Source organism: Solanum dulcamara, chromosome 11, assembly GCF_947179165.1.
Source record: "Solanum dulcamara chromosome 11, daSolDulc1.2, whole genome shotgun sequence".
NCBI lineage: Eukaryota > Viridiplantae > Streptophyta > Magnoliopsida > Solanales > Solanaceae > Solanum > Solanum dulcamara.
In genome coordinates this window covers 54,832,015-54,847,860 of record NC_077247.1, presented here as the reverse complement: position 1 = coordinate 54,847,860, position 15,846 = coordinate 54,832,015, and the positions used below count along the sequence as shown (strand labels likewise).

The following is a 15,846-nucleotide window of genomic DNA, read 5'->3' as shown; positions in this document are numbered from 1 at the left end:
AAAATCTTTTAATTACGGTGCTGTAATATTTAGGACTTGGAATAGAAAAATAAAAAGAGCGACGGCTCCAAATGTAGAACGTGGCCTCTTGTGTTTCGCGAAGGGTCAAATGGAAGTCTTATTCTGGCTCGGCAACGCAAAATTCAGCAAGACAACTAATTAACTAATTAATTAATTAATGAGATTCTCTGAATTTTTTTTTAAAAACTTAAACTACTTTGTCAGTTTATGTGAGCCTTCCGAAAAGGGAAAGCAAAAAAAGAAAGAGCAAAACAAGATTTTTCTTTATCTAGTTTAGGCATAGAAAGGAGGTGTTATATTACTAATATTATAGTGGGTATAAGGGAGAGATAGAGGCAGGCAAGTCCTGTGGATATATCATTAGAGAGCTCATGACTTTACTGAGGTAGCTTATTAAGAATATGACTTTAAATAAGAAAGATATAGAAATTGATAATTAGGCAGAAGATTTATTTTGGTTAAGTATTGTCTAGTTCTCTTTTCAGTATTGTTATTATTACTTTCCTTTTTTTCTTATTCTTTGCTTTTAGTTTAATTTGTTATTTCATTCGTTTCGATTATCGTATTATTTTATTACAGTTATATTCTCTTTTTATTGGTTTCAACATGACTTTTTTGTTATTGCATTATCTTTTTTTTAAAAAAAAAATGCTTTTCTTGTGTCAATAGGTCTATTAAAATCAGTCTCTCTATCTTCACAACATAGAGATAAGAGTGTGTACATATCACCCTCCCTTGAACCTTTCTCATGAAATTACACTGAGTATATTGTTATTGTTATTTTTAAGTTCTATCTATGTTTACAAGGTGTTTTAGAAAATCAGGTAAATTGACCTAGAATTTAACTGTTCACATTGAGCGTGATATGATAACTTGAAATAAATGATGACAACTTAGTACGTATAACCAATTAAATTTAATAGACTTTGTAAAAATTCTTTATAATATCAATTATAAATTAAATTATTGCCGAAAAAAATTATAACTAGAACGGAGCTACGAAATAATTAAAGATATGGTAATCAAATTATATTAAATGCTTGAGTAATGCCCATATTTTGAAATTTTGAAATATAGTATTTTAACTTAACCGTTATGTTGATTACAAAAGTTAAGAAGGAAAATCAACTTACGCACAAGTTTTTGTAAAACTAAATATTGTAACATTTGTTCTTTATCATTTTGATGTTTGATCCGTAGGCATTTACCACTATGATATTAGTACTCCCACTATTTCATATAAACTGAATTTTTAAGGAATTTTTTATTGTTTAAAATAATTAAATTGGTCAAAGTTTAAGATAGATGTTTGGAACTTTTTTCATATTTGTCTTTTCATTTATTACAATTTTATATTTTTTAGAAGATAAATTACACTAGTTGCAAAGTTATATTTATGATTTTACAAAGAATAATAGTGAAAAGTATGATTCAAATTATGTCATTGAATATTTTTTTTAATATATATACATTGCTTCGTAAATTCACTTAGTATTGATGGAGGGAATATTAGTTAACTCAATTTTTTTAGAGGAAAAAAACCGTATTCCAAATTGATTCTCGGGAAAACAAAAAAATATTCAGTACACCTAAGAACGAGAAAAATTAACTCCAAACCCGTGTTTGTACTGAACAATGTTTATTTTTAATCATAAATAAGTGATAACTGTTTATTTTTAATAATAAATAAGTGATAAATTGAGGTAAAAATTAACTACTCCCTCTATTTCATATTAACTGAATTTCTAGAGTGTTTTTTTATTGTTCAAAATATTTAAATTGTTCAAAGTTCAAGAGAAATGTTTGAAACTTTTTCCATGTTTACTTTTTTCATTAATGGAGTTTTGTAATTTTCTAGGAGTAAATTACACTACTTACAAAGTTATACTCCAATTAGAAGTACTTGTATTTATAATTTCACGTTTAATCATCTTTATGATGCTGATTAAACAAAAGAGTAATAGAGAAAAATACGGTTCATATTTTATAGTTAAATATTTTTCTTAATATGTGTGCATTACCTTAAAAATTTAATTAATATGAAAATAAGGCAGTATATGAGACAAAACTTATATAAAAAGCATGTGTTTATTTATTTATTACTTTGATGCATGCACTGAATGTTAATGGTAAGTACTAAGTAGTACGTAGTATATTATATATATATATATATAGCTAAAACAACTAAATAATACGTACTACTTTTCTTGGAATTATAATGTCAAGAACAGGCCATCCACCAACAGGAGGAGATTATTGGAATTTTTAAAGTATAGAAGATTAAAAAGAACAGTGGAGAATTTTAAATTGAGAAATTAATAAGTTAACAGAAAAAACGTACGATGTCTTCCCAAATTATAAATTGATCTATTAGGTTGTTTACTTCTTCTTTTTTTTGCAATATCTTTCACTAATATTGAATATGTTTCTAAAAATTGTTAAGTCCTTTAACGTATCTAAGTGATGCATACAGACGTCTATTTCTAGGAATCAGTTGTTGATTAGTGCTAAATTTTAGGAATATTAACTCATAATGCCATTGATTTTCTATTTTTATTACGCTTGATATAATATATAAATATTTGTTGAAATCTCTAAGGTGAAAAGAGGATCACTAAGATGTATATTTACGTTTTTTCCCCTTTCTTTTTCTTTTTTTCTATTCGATGTTTAAAAACAAAATAAATTATTTTCTGTTAATTGAAAGAGTTATTTAACGTATTGGCTAATAGAAGAAAATGAAAAAAAGGAACAAAGATAGGAAGATATGGCCTAAAAAACTCCACCCGCACTGAAGTGAGTGAATGGTGATGTCGTTTGATATGGAAACACTCTTTCGAGCTGTTTTCGGTTTTTTTTAATTTAATAAAAGAAGTTGAATGCTCATAATATATTTTATATATCAAGTTATATAGGAAACAAAGGAAATTTTTAAATCAAACTTAACAGTGTCAAATAAATGGTTTGAATTAAATTTAGATCGGTCAAAATGGATTAACTAAATAAACAAGCGAGTTGTTGACGTGATCAAAAGTTATTTGAGCTACTGTGAGTCAAATGTAAATCATAACTCAACCAACTCAATTTTAATAGATCTTGATTGCTTTACTCGTTCTTTTATAAATGTTTAATGTCTAAGAAAATTATTATTTTTCTTTAATATGGCTATATATAGTATATCAAATAAAAAAAAATTAAAATTTTTGATAAACTGAAATGAATTGAGTTGAAGTGGGTCAACAACCACCCAAACATAAATGGATTGACGGATTATATTTTGATAAAACTACCTAATTACACAAATATTTCTACTATATTTACCAATTTTCCTTATAGTTTAAAATAATTACATATTATTTCACTAATTAATAATTTCATACCAATTTTCAAGTCAGATACACGTATATAAATTTATTTTTGCTACCAAAGACACTTTAAAATACATATACATACGGAGAGAGGCGAGCGAGAGATGTGTGTTTTGGTTGCCCTTATGTTTTCATGAGTTAATTTTACTATTTCTAATTGAAGTATTCTTTAATTATTACAAAAAAACAAATATCTAAACCTACTTTGAGTCTTTGGTTTCTTTCTCATTTTAGTGCTAAGAAATTGTATTTTAATTCGTGGGCAATGATTTCCCATATTAATACCTCGTCCTCTAAAGTGAATTTTGGAAGGTTCTCAAATATCCTTTCATTGTCCCTTTAGTGCATTCTCTATTTTTATTAAAAACAAATTGCTTTGTTGATTGAGTAAATATTCATTCTTTAAGCTAAGTGCTCTGAAGATTTGTCCCATCCCATAATTTTGGCTGGAATTCTTCTTCTCCGTTGAATTTGAAAGAATTTGGCAGCTGTTTTTACAAGCCAAATTTAACCTGTAATGCCTACTTTTTGTGTTTGTACCTACCAAGGTAGGTACAAATTTGTTCTTGGTTTCTACTTACACTAGTGTTCACTAATTGTGCATCTTCCGCATTGTCTGAACATTTCGACTTTCAAAATTTACAAGCAGGTCAATTTCACACGATTATTTTAAAATGCCGCATACAATAAAAATAAATAATTATATATATCTTATATATAATTTTTTTTAATATATTAATGTGACTTTATTCGCATATCCAATATAACATCCAACACATCGTTAAAGCTTCAATAAGCTTTTGGTGGAAAGAGAAATGCCCTTTGACTTTAATAGGCGTCTAAGATTTGACTGTTATTAATTAAAGATATCTTCTTGGTCAGTGTTCATGATACTTTTGGTTTGAGGGACATTCTTTTTTTAGTTTATCACCATTTTGCAACTTGCCCTTAAAATAATTTTATTTTTCCACTAGTATAGGATTCTAATTTAATTTGAAATAAAATAATTTGAACATAGATTCAGATCGAATCAGATCTCATGCAGTGTCTATTATGACATATTCGTCATCATAACCCCCACAATTATTCATTTTGATACCAATAAGAAAGAAAAAATAATTAACCACTGGCTTCCAAATGTTACTTGTTAACAGGTCAAAACAAAAAAGAATATGAAGAGAGAGAAGAAACTGTAGCCCTGTTAAATAGACCTCAGATTTAGCCTACACTTCAAAAATTAATTAGTTTAAACGGAGAAAGAGTGTCTAAGTTATATAAGGAGTCCGTGATCTTGAATCATTCTCATCAAAATCCTATAATCTTCTGCTATTTTTTCGCTGGATTAATATTTCCATTTATTTTTCTATAACGTTGTGCATTATGGTTGAATTATATATGTATAATTTCGATTTGACATCTATAGTCTAATTAGTTATGATCAAACTTCATACTAATTGTTCTGAACGAGATAATTCTATCAATTCGTCTAGCCTGTTTCATTGCATGACATTTCAAATACAATTAAATTAAGCAGGCTTTAAGAGTTGATCCGACTTTATATGTGGTCTTTATTTCATACATTAACATAACAAACTTGGATGAATGATTACTAGTAAGAATAATGCAGATGTCCATGTTCAGCATGGGGGTCAAGGAAGTTACGATTTTTTTATAATCTCATTATAATGACCAGGGGTGGATGTGCAAAGAAGAAGGTTAAAGATTCATGTGGATTTTTTCAACCAAACTCTCTCTATATATATTAAGAAATTTACTAAATATTTGATGATAGAGCACATATATTGTACTATATATAAGTAACTTGAGATTATTATTGAAATCTATGCATAAATTCTAGATCTTGAATCCCGTAAGAATTTATGGCTTATTTGTTCAAAAGAGCAATTATTCGATATTTCCAACACGGTGAAAGCGAGAGAACTTCTTTAACTTTCTAACAAACTTTTGAATAAAAATTGAAAAATACCTTAATTTCATGCAGAAAATCCCTCTGTTCCTATTTACTTGTTAAATATTTTCTAATTTGATTTCTCTTTTTACTTGTTAATTTTGACAAATCAAGAAAGTATAATTTTTTTAATTCCTATTATACCCTCAATTTATTAACATTGAGTTAATGTCTTTAAAAAATATAGTTAAAAAACTATCAGTTACTCCAAGACCCTCCTTCAAAAACTACCAGTTACTCCAAGGCTCCCTTCAGAAACTACATTATTATGCTAATAAAATCTGGAAAGATTAGATTGAAGAATAAAATGAATTAAAATATATATTTATGGATAACCGAGAGCCGAAAGGTTCACGGAAAATTTAGACCATCTACTCTTAGACTTTAATTAGTTCTTTAAACCATGCAAAACACATTGATGCGTCTCTCTAAACTGATCATAAGAATCCATCTACGTACACAGCTAGCAAAAGGGTCAAAATTTATTTAGATATGTTCACACTTTATAAGTAATTAGCTCATGCAATATTTCTGAATATGTTCCAAATATGCACAAATTGTGGTGGAATAGATTGTCGAAACTACTCCTAATCCACTTCTAGTTAAAAGTCTCAAGTTCAAGCTGTGACGATGAAAAACTTTTTGATAAAAAACGATTTGCTTTTTTTGGTATCTATACTTTATGGTAAATGAGTTTTTGATTCTAAAATAATTAAAGGCAAAAAAAATGCTAGTCAGTATCCAAAGTAAAGAGAAGAGAGAGAATGGATTTTATTATTTTTACTTTATATGGTACTGAGCAACGGGTCAAGTTGCATAATGTGAAATTTAATGCTATGTGGTCATGAAGTATTAAATTTGAGTTGTGAAAATAATCTCTTAAAAAAATATAAAATAAAACTGCATACAATAAATTATTATGTCAACTTTTCTCTGCATCCCATGCATAGCTAAAACTTAATGCACTTTAACTACTTTTTTTTATGACACAAGAGTAAAAGTAAAAGAAGAGTTAACTTTAGTGATAAAAAGAATATAGATATAGAAATGTATGAAGGATACTCAAGATTTTTTGGGGTAAAAAGTTAAGATGGTGAAAAGATGTCATCAAAGACGGAAAGAGGGATTGAAAACGAGAGAAAGGAGTCGTTAAGATGTTTCTCAATGTTATGATACACAATTTCAAAAGCATATAAAAAGGGTAGTAAGAACATGGTAGATTTATCGAAAAGATCAAAAGATGGATGGACTATCTATTAAATAAAAATATTTGAATTATCTCTACTAATAATGTAGAAAAATTCTCATAATATATGAGTTCAATTTAGCCTACTATTTAATATTTCCTTACCTTTTTTCCGAGGTCTTTTTTAATTTATTTTTTTACCTTAGGTGCGTATACCTTTTTGTTCTTTTAGTAACTTGAATTCATAAACTCTAAGTTAAAAGTAAGAAGGTGCTTACCAGCTGAATCTACCCCCTCTTATCTTCAAGTTATTAACAAAAATAATTTCTTCCACTTTTACTTGTCCAGTATTAAAAAAAAAAAACATTATTACTTGCTACCTTTAACCTATTAAAAAAAGATGTTTTTTTTTTCATATTTTACCTTCAAAATTAATTTTTATTCTTCAAAATTAACTATTTACTTAAAGGGCTTGCACCGAAGTGAAAAAAAAAAAAGTCCGAAGGGTTAATTTAGACCAAATTCTTCAAAAGCTACTCAGCGCGGGGAGGGGATATTGTGAACTTTGATAGCAAATGTGTTGGGCCTGTAATAGGCTTGGGTCAATCCATCACGGCTTTCGAAAAGGGAAAATTATGCAAATAATTAAATATATACTAATTAATTAACTAATATGATTATAGTTTGAATTTATTACAGCTCGCAGCTTAATTTTAGTTGTAGTTACCTCGCCTCTCTCCGCTCTTCCTCTCTCTCACCTCTCTCCTGTTTTATGCATATACAAATACAAATTATATATATATATATATATATATATATATAATTATATGACAAATATACTAATACAATTAGCCTCTTCCCACTCTGTACCCTCTCTCACTCTCCTCTCTCCTCCCTCTCCCAATTACGCTTGCCTGATATACAAATACATATATATATATATATATATCAGTTACATATATATAATTATTTGACATATATACATATACAAATCGACAGATATACATATACAATTCGCCTCTCTCCACTCTTTTCCCTCTCTCGCTCGCCTCTCCCCTCCCTCTAACATGTAGCTACAAATCGTAATTAGCAAACTATAGCTATATATCTTCTACCAAATTAACCACAATTTTAAAAGTTATTAACGTTTTGCTGCTCTTTTGACAGAAGAAAAAAAAGATGAATAAAATAATCCTCACCTAAAATACAGAACAACTCAAATAATTGATATAGGATTTCAACACATTATGCTGAAATTCGAAAATCTCCTCAAAGTGAAAATTGAGCTGCTGGACTTTGAAACTCTTAAATATGAAATTCTAGCGATGACCTTACCCATGGGTGAAATAATAATTTTATTCACATTATTTCACCTTTGGTACTTCTTTTGAACTCTAGTGAAATAATCTATGCACATTATCACACAAATGACTACTTTCTTATTACATTTAAAATAGATAAAATACATAAACGTGTCCTGTATCTTGATTTTATTTGACATTTATGTCCTTTCACTTTGGATGTCATAAGTAGTCACTTAAATTTGCATAGACTTGAAAAGATAGATACACGCGTCTTACATGACAATTGGCGTCCTACGTGTATTTTGTCACAAAGAATGTGTGCGTAAACTTGTTCAACTTTATGGCATAATACATAAATATGTTATTTAACTTGGCCTTAACTAGAATCTATATCCTCAAACTTTGGGTGTGTGCACAAATAGGCACTTTAACTTGTATAAAGTTGAACAAGTAGACACATGTGTCCAGCGTGGTGTCATACTTGGAAATTTGTGTCATACATGACGTCATACATGTATTATGCTAAATAGGATAGATGTGTCAAATTAAGTGCTTACTTGTGTGTCAATTGAAGTCAAATTAAAATGCACATTAATAGCAAAATTTATTTAGATGACTTATAATAAAATTATCTTTTTATTTATTAATTTTTAAGGAATGTGTCAAGTCAAACATGTATGGTGAAAGTAGTATGGTATATTAATGGTAAGACGAGTATATATATCTTTTAGGGATCGTTTGGTAGAGTGTATAAGAATAATGCTAAATAGAGTGTATTAGTGATGCATGCATTATTGCTTGTGCATTGTTTGGTTTGGTGTATCAAAAGTAGCATGCATTGCATAAAAAAAAATTATTTACAAAGATATCCTCCACAAATATGGTGGAAAAGATGTAAAAAAAATTTTTAGAGGCAATTGGGTCTTTAACTATGCTATTGCGTGCATTAAATTCCCTTGCATTACTATTACCGTGAATGTCTATGTATTAGTAATATACTCGTCAATACAAATAGAGTGTATTAGTATGCAAGCATTAGTTACACATAGGTTAAAAAAGTGTACCAAATAAAGTACTACTAATACACAAAACTAATGCACACATTAATTCTTCTAATACACTATACCAATCGAAAGTGTTTTTCCACATTATGAACATATATTATATTCAGAAACACCATGCTTCATAAAAATATCATCGGAATAACATCATATATAACGCGAAAACTTAATTTAGCAACTAATTAAGCAGCTTCTAGTTGTTCTTTCATAAATAGATCGATTCATCAATTAAAACAGTACAATGCACTTTTACCTGCACCTGGCCTAGCTACTTGTTAATTACCCGGCCAATCACCACTTTTGGGAGTATTGGTTTAATGGAAATCAAGTAGAGCTACGTCGTGGTCGTGCCACCACGTAACTCGTATTTATTACGTTCTCTTATATATAATAAAAACGTACCTATTAATTATAGTTCGTATTTATTACGTACTGCACTATGCTAGTACATGGTAGCGCAAGGAGGAAACAATGGTCAATTAGCTGCCAGCTAATACATTCGCCCCTACTATTGCGATGCATCTTTGACGATAGATTCAACTGAAATCATTGAAGTTAAAATTGATTTAACTATATAGTGCTAGCTTGCATGAACAATAATTTACTGGTATAAAAGACTAATTAATTTTGAGAATGCAGAAGGCCACGACTTTCAATAAATTAAACAGTTATCTTTCTATTTTCGTGTATAGGATTCATCATTTATAACTGTTGATCTATAAAGGAGGGGTAGAGTACATGATGTAAATTCGTAGTAGCTGAGAAAAATAAATAATTATACAACTTATCCGAACGTACAGTAATTAATACCCCTAACAACTAAAAGCAAATGGTATATGTGTTGCAGACATTTGACCAACTACCATTTTCCAGCTGTCGAGAAAGAAGAAAACTGATGACGATCCACATCTCAGGTTCAGTCGATGAGCACATTAAACTATTCATCCATGTGGTTGAGAACTCACACATTTAATTTCTAATGAAGTTTAATTAACAAAGAACTTGCTCAATTTTAACAACACCCCTAATATCCTTTTTTTTATTATTTTTTTTTTGAATCTAGAGCTTGGGAATCAAAAGGTGTAGGGTAAAATTGTTAGAGCTTCACAATCTCTGGGATGAACACTGGGTACCTATCAATGCAATCATCCCATGGTCCATCAGTTGGTGTCTTGATTGTGCGGTTACACTTCCAAACTGCACTGTTACACTTGAATCCACTTCCAAATGCTATTTGCCATATTCTGTCACCTTTTCTCATCCTTCCTTTCGCCTCGATGTAACTCATCTCATACCAGAGTGAAGACGATGATGTGTTACCTGTTCAAACATAATAGAATTAAATAATTAAATATATCGCTCAAAATCTAACAGATTAAACAAACGTTTTAATGAGGAGGTAGTCACACAGTTGTGTTCATTGGCCAGTGAGAAAAGATGCACAGGAAGTAGAGTTACAGTTGTAGATTTGATACAATCCAGTAACTTTAGCCCACATACTATATTTGTGTTTAAAAATCTACATCCATCATAAATTTAGTAAGTTGTCATCATAAATTTAGTAAGTTGTCTTTTTTAGTATCTAGAACCAATATACTCATGACATACTTGTGAAGGTACGTGTTGAAACATAATATAATAAAGTAAATAGTTAAATGTGTGGTTACCAAATTTGTGGAGAGTCATTCTTGAAGCCTCAACATGTTCAGCAGATAACTGTAGATTCTTCTGAAGCTCATCAATAACAGCTCTTCCACCAGCATGGATGCAAAAATGTTCAAATGCTTGTTTGAAATCAGGAATATAAGCTTTCCATTTGGGATTGAAAATCTTCCTTCCAATAAGAGTGAACAAGAAAAGAAGTTGCTCAGAGGCTGGAAGAACCAAAGGACCAATAGTGGTAATATTGGATTTCAAAGCTTCCCCTGCTATAACCATAAGATCTTTGGAAAGATTAATACCAACTTTTCCTTGTGGATCTTCTTGTTGAAACACACATTTAAATGCCTTATCATCAGCACCTTTATGTGTTCTCACTACATGCATTAATCTGTACTTTGCTCTTCTACTGTCTTTTCTCTTGTTAGACAAAAGTATAGCAGCACCACCCATTCTAAACAAACAATTTGGAAGTAACATTGCTCTCTCTGAGCCTTGGTAATAATTAGGAGTAATAATTTCAGTACTTACAACTAAAGCACAAGAATTTGGTAGCACTTGAAGAAGGTCCCTAGCCAAATCAATTGAAATTAAACCAGCACTACATCCCATACCAGAAAGATTGTAACTTTTTATGTTACTTCTCAACTTGTACTTGTTGACAACCATAGCAGATAAAGATGGAGTTGGAGAAAACAAGCTGCAGTTAACGATCAGAATATCGATATCTTTAGGCTTAAGCCCTGTTTTCTTCATCAAGTCATCAATAGCAGAAAATATGACAACTTCAGCTTCATTTCTAGCAGTTTCCATTGTTGGTGTTGGTGGGATGTAATGAATTGCTGGAGGTAAACATGTTTCTTCACCAAGACCTGACCTTTCAAGAATTCGCATTTGGAATTCTACACTTTTGGGATTGTCTTTCAAGATTAAACGTGAATGTTCCATGAAAGTTGAAAAGGGTACTCTGCAGGTAACAGGGGCCTTGTAACATGAGAAATCTACTAAGTAAATGGATCTTGGTTTTGACATGAAGTAAACCGTTCCTATGAAAATGATGAGGAAAGAAGAGCAAAGGATTTGGAGGATATCAAACTGGAGTGAATTCCAAATACTTTGAATTTCTTCAGGGCCTAATTTTAGTACCTGAATAATCAGACCAGCCATTATGGGAACAATCAAGAAAGTAAGAAAATTATTAACAAGGTATTGATAACCAAGTTTCACATATTTCAGCTTAACAGAGTTGGACAAATTTGGGATTGGTTCTGCCATTTTCACAAATAAAAAAATTGAAGTCGAGGGGAAAGAAAGGAGGGAAATTGTTTGATTGTATCTAAGACAAAAGAAAAGGGAAGATTGGTGAGAATTTAAAGAGTAAAATGAGAGGGGCAAAGAAATTAAATGAATGGAGGGGCAGATGAGAGGAATTAATGAACAAATATCATGTCACACAACTTCCTCTTAGCTGGAATTTTTTCATTTGTCTTCTGATTTATCAACATTCAATGGGTCCTTTTTTTTTTCCTTCTAAAGAAATAATATTCGTCATTTTCGTAATATATTGTTAAAATTGGTAAAACTACACATTATGGACCAAAAGTTTACTCTATCGCGTGTAATTGATTAAAGAAAGGTTTGTGTTTCAAGTTTCAACTGCTACTAGAGTATTTGATCGATATATCATCTTTAAGAATGAAAATTAATCAAACTTATTTGGTACTGAGGATAAAAAATTACATTTGGATATGATGATGAACTTTACACGTTATGTTTGATTTTGAGAGTAGAATAATTATTGATTTTGAGAGTAGAATATTTGTTTGAATTAGTGTAGTGTCAATTAAGTTCAAGGAGATAACATGTACGTAGTTTAGACAAGTACTCTTATGATCAAAGACTATAGAGTGTCTCTTTGGAAGAGTGTGCAAGAATCTTAAAAGACTGGATAAAATAAATGGAAAAAATAGTAATTAATTATTATACGAACCTCTGAACACCTAGCTTTAATGACTCAATTTTTATCATATATATTGATCAGTCATTCTTTAAGAGTAGTACTCCATCGATATTTTGAAGCAGCAAATAGAAGGGAGATGTGCTTGTGATTATTTTTAAGTGAAAACAATCCAAGACCACAGGACTAGTGGAGGTTTGGATTGCCTTATTTTTAGTGATTTTTGGCTTTAAAGTTTTTGTTTTTTTTTGGAAATTGGCTTTAAGTAACTCAAGAAAGAAGATTAAAAATAATAATAATGCATGGATAATTTGGCCGGGAGTAGTTTTACTTTTTTAATATATAATATATTCTATTAATGGAAAGATAAGGCTCCAGGCTGAAGGAATGAAGCACAATCATATTCATAATCTTGTATTTCAAGGTTAGATGCTCTAACTTCAACCTTTTTCTTTTTTGGACTTTTTTATAAAATAAAATACTCGTGTCTCCGGTAGACTAAAAGTTGTAGAGGTGTCGAATAGGTGAGTTAGACTGAATTTGAATTGATCTATAGTGAGCTAAGTTAATTAATGAACATGTTATTAATTTGCCCAAAAGATACGTAACTGAATGGGCTACTAACCCGTCCAAAAGATATTTAACTGAAATGTGCTAAAAGCGGGTCATAACCCAAACTCAATTTTAGTTTTTTCGTTGTTTTTTGGAAAAACTAAGCTCATGCCCCATAAAAGCAAAATAATTACAAATAAATATCCCTTTTCAATTCATACCCCTCAAAGCATGAGATTCGCGAGCAAGATACCATCACAGTATCAATATACTGACATGGTATCATTGAAGCTACTTCAGTCTTTAATGATACCACCACAATATATCTATATAGTGTCATAGTATCATTGATGTCTATTTCAATCCTTCAGTTACATCTCCATGAAACTATCATATACTGGCATGGTATCATTAAAGATCGTTTTATATAATCAGTAACACTCCTCAAATCATGTACGATACCATCGCAGTATGTGAATATCAATGATGCCATCACATAATATCATAAATAATAGCACGGTATATACGTGATAGTATGATAAAGGTTTTCCTAAGTCATTCCAAATTACATGAATGACACTACCACAATATATTAGTATATTATAATGATATTGAAAATCTTTAATGAGACACTTTTAAATTCATCAATGATACCATAAAAATATATTGATACATTATCGGTATCATATAGGATTGAACTTTTTTTTTAAGAAATAATAATAAAATTATTAAGAGAAAATTATTAAAATCACAATCTTATTTATTAAACTAAATAGTAAATATACTCTTTGTGATACGTCGTCGGTAAGTTGATATCATATCGGTATCATATAGAACTAAGTTTAATCCTCTGTGATACTCCATCGGTATATGATACCCTATTAGCATCATGTAGGGTGGATGCTGATGTCAGCATGACGTCAGCACACAAATTTAAAAATAATTAAAGGGGTACAGGGGTAATTAGTTTGGCCGAAGAGGTATATAAAGAAATTATTTAGGGAAGGGGTATGGAGTGGTAAATTATTTGTTTAAAGGGTCCATTTTGTGTTGTTTTCCCTTGTTCTTTTATGTATTTTTTAGTACCTAACTATTTTTTTTCTCTTTACTTTGTTTATTTTATATCAACCCAAAATTTTATAGATTGAATTAATAAATAAGCGGGTTAATAACCAACCCAAACTTAAACGGGTCATATTTTTTGTGCTAATTTTGTTACCCCTTGCTATAAGCGAAAACATTAAAAAAAATACAAGAATGAATATGTCGATGCTTTCCACAAATTGATGGCCCATATATAGCATTAACTCTCTAATTATCAACTTATTCAATAGCTTTAGAAATTCCAGACATGCACCACCATACATGATCTGGTATGTTTTTTACGTACTGTATTTTTATTTTTTTATTTTATTTTTCACTGTTGAATAGGTAATCCTTAAAGATTAGAAAATTTATAGTTAAAAAAATCTTGCTGATTTTCTGAATACGGTCCAAAAAATAGAACAAAAGGATTGAGAAAAATATATACTTAGTTTGTTGAATTTTCAGTATTTTGGAGGACAAAGTGTTAAGTTACTTTCCTATTAAAAATTGATATTAAAAGCATTTTACCCCTCAAATAAGACCAAGATATGTGTCAAGGTTTTGATATTGACATATTACGTTAATTATAGATTGAAGCAAAATGTAGACAGTTGGGGTAGTTGTAAGTTGGGGTTGTGGCCACTACTTTCCAATATTAAAGTTTCCACAGCTAGCCATTAATCTAGTGAGCTAACAATATAATATCGACCTTTTTTTTTGTTGCAAAAATGCAATGATTTGTTACAATTAATTGTTGTTGGAGCATATAGTTCCCATGGTACAAAAATAAAACTTAGATGCTTGGTAATATATATATTAATTGTTATTATTTCTTTTAAACTTTGTTTTGCTTTTATTAGTAATTACTTTCTCCGTTTAAAAAAAAAGATCTAATTTGACTTAACATGGAGTTTAAAAAAATAAAGAAGATTTTTTATCTTGTGGTCCTAAATTAAAATTATGTCAAATATATCAAAATATCTTTTAATCTTGTGATCTTAAATATGCCACATGAAAAATTAAAATTAAAATTTTATAAAAAGAAAGATCATTTTTTTTAAAACAGAATAAAAAGAAAGGAGGTCATTTTATTTTTTTTAAAGAGAGGGAGTAGTACTTTTGTGGTGGATATCATGAATCTATTTTGGACGTCATTTGAGTAATTATTTGGTTTAAAAGTAGCTCCTCATTACTTAATGCACCATCTATAAAGTATTTTTTAGGTCAAATATTAGTGGCGCATATGCTTATGTGACACGTGTATGTATCAGATAAAGAAGTTACAAGGAAAATAAGTACTTAGTTAACATTATTGAAAGATATAATTGAGCAATTTCATTACTTTAATTTGCTCTTCAAAATTTAGCCAAATAAATTACCTAAACTCTAATAAAGTGCTGATCGGACGTTTCTTTTTGTTCCTTCCTTTTCCGGTACAACTCTATGCTTCAATTATTTAGATAAGTACTATATATCAAATCCATCTCAATTCTTACATCGATAAAATGAGTCAACTATGAATATGTAAAAACACAAATCCACCTTGTTACTCCGAGGATTAATATCTTAAAAGGTCATTTAATTTTTGAAATTTATTTAGCAAAGTCATTGAACTTTATTGAGAAAATAGCCAAATAATCCTCCAATTTATTTCCGAATTTTTAGCTACACACTTATACTTTA

General features: G+C 29.6%; 1 protein-coding gene across 1 annotated transcript; it reads right to left on the bottom strand.

The window, feature by feature from the left end:
• Nucleotides 1–9,664: 9,664 nt before the first annotated feature.
• Nucleotides 9,665–11,925, bottom strand: LOC129873501 (3-ketoacyl-CoA synthase 6). The gene is made up of 2 exons (XM_055948611.1): nucleotides 10,577–11,925; nucleotides 9,665–10,229 (listed from the first exon to the last, which is right to left on the bottom strand). The coding sequence occupies exons 1-2, from the start codon at nucleotides 11,841–11,843 to the stop codon at nucleotides 10,006–10,008; spliced, it is 1,491 nt and encodes a 496-aa protein (XP_055804586.1). The 5' UTR covers nucleotides 11,844–11,925; the 3' UTR covers nucleotides 9,665–10,005.
• Nucleotides 11,926–15,846: the final 3,921 nt, after the last annotated feature.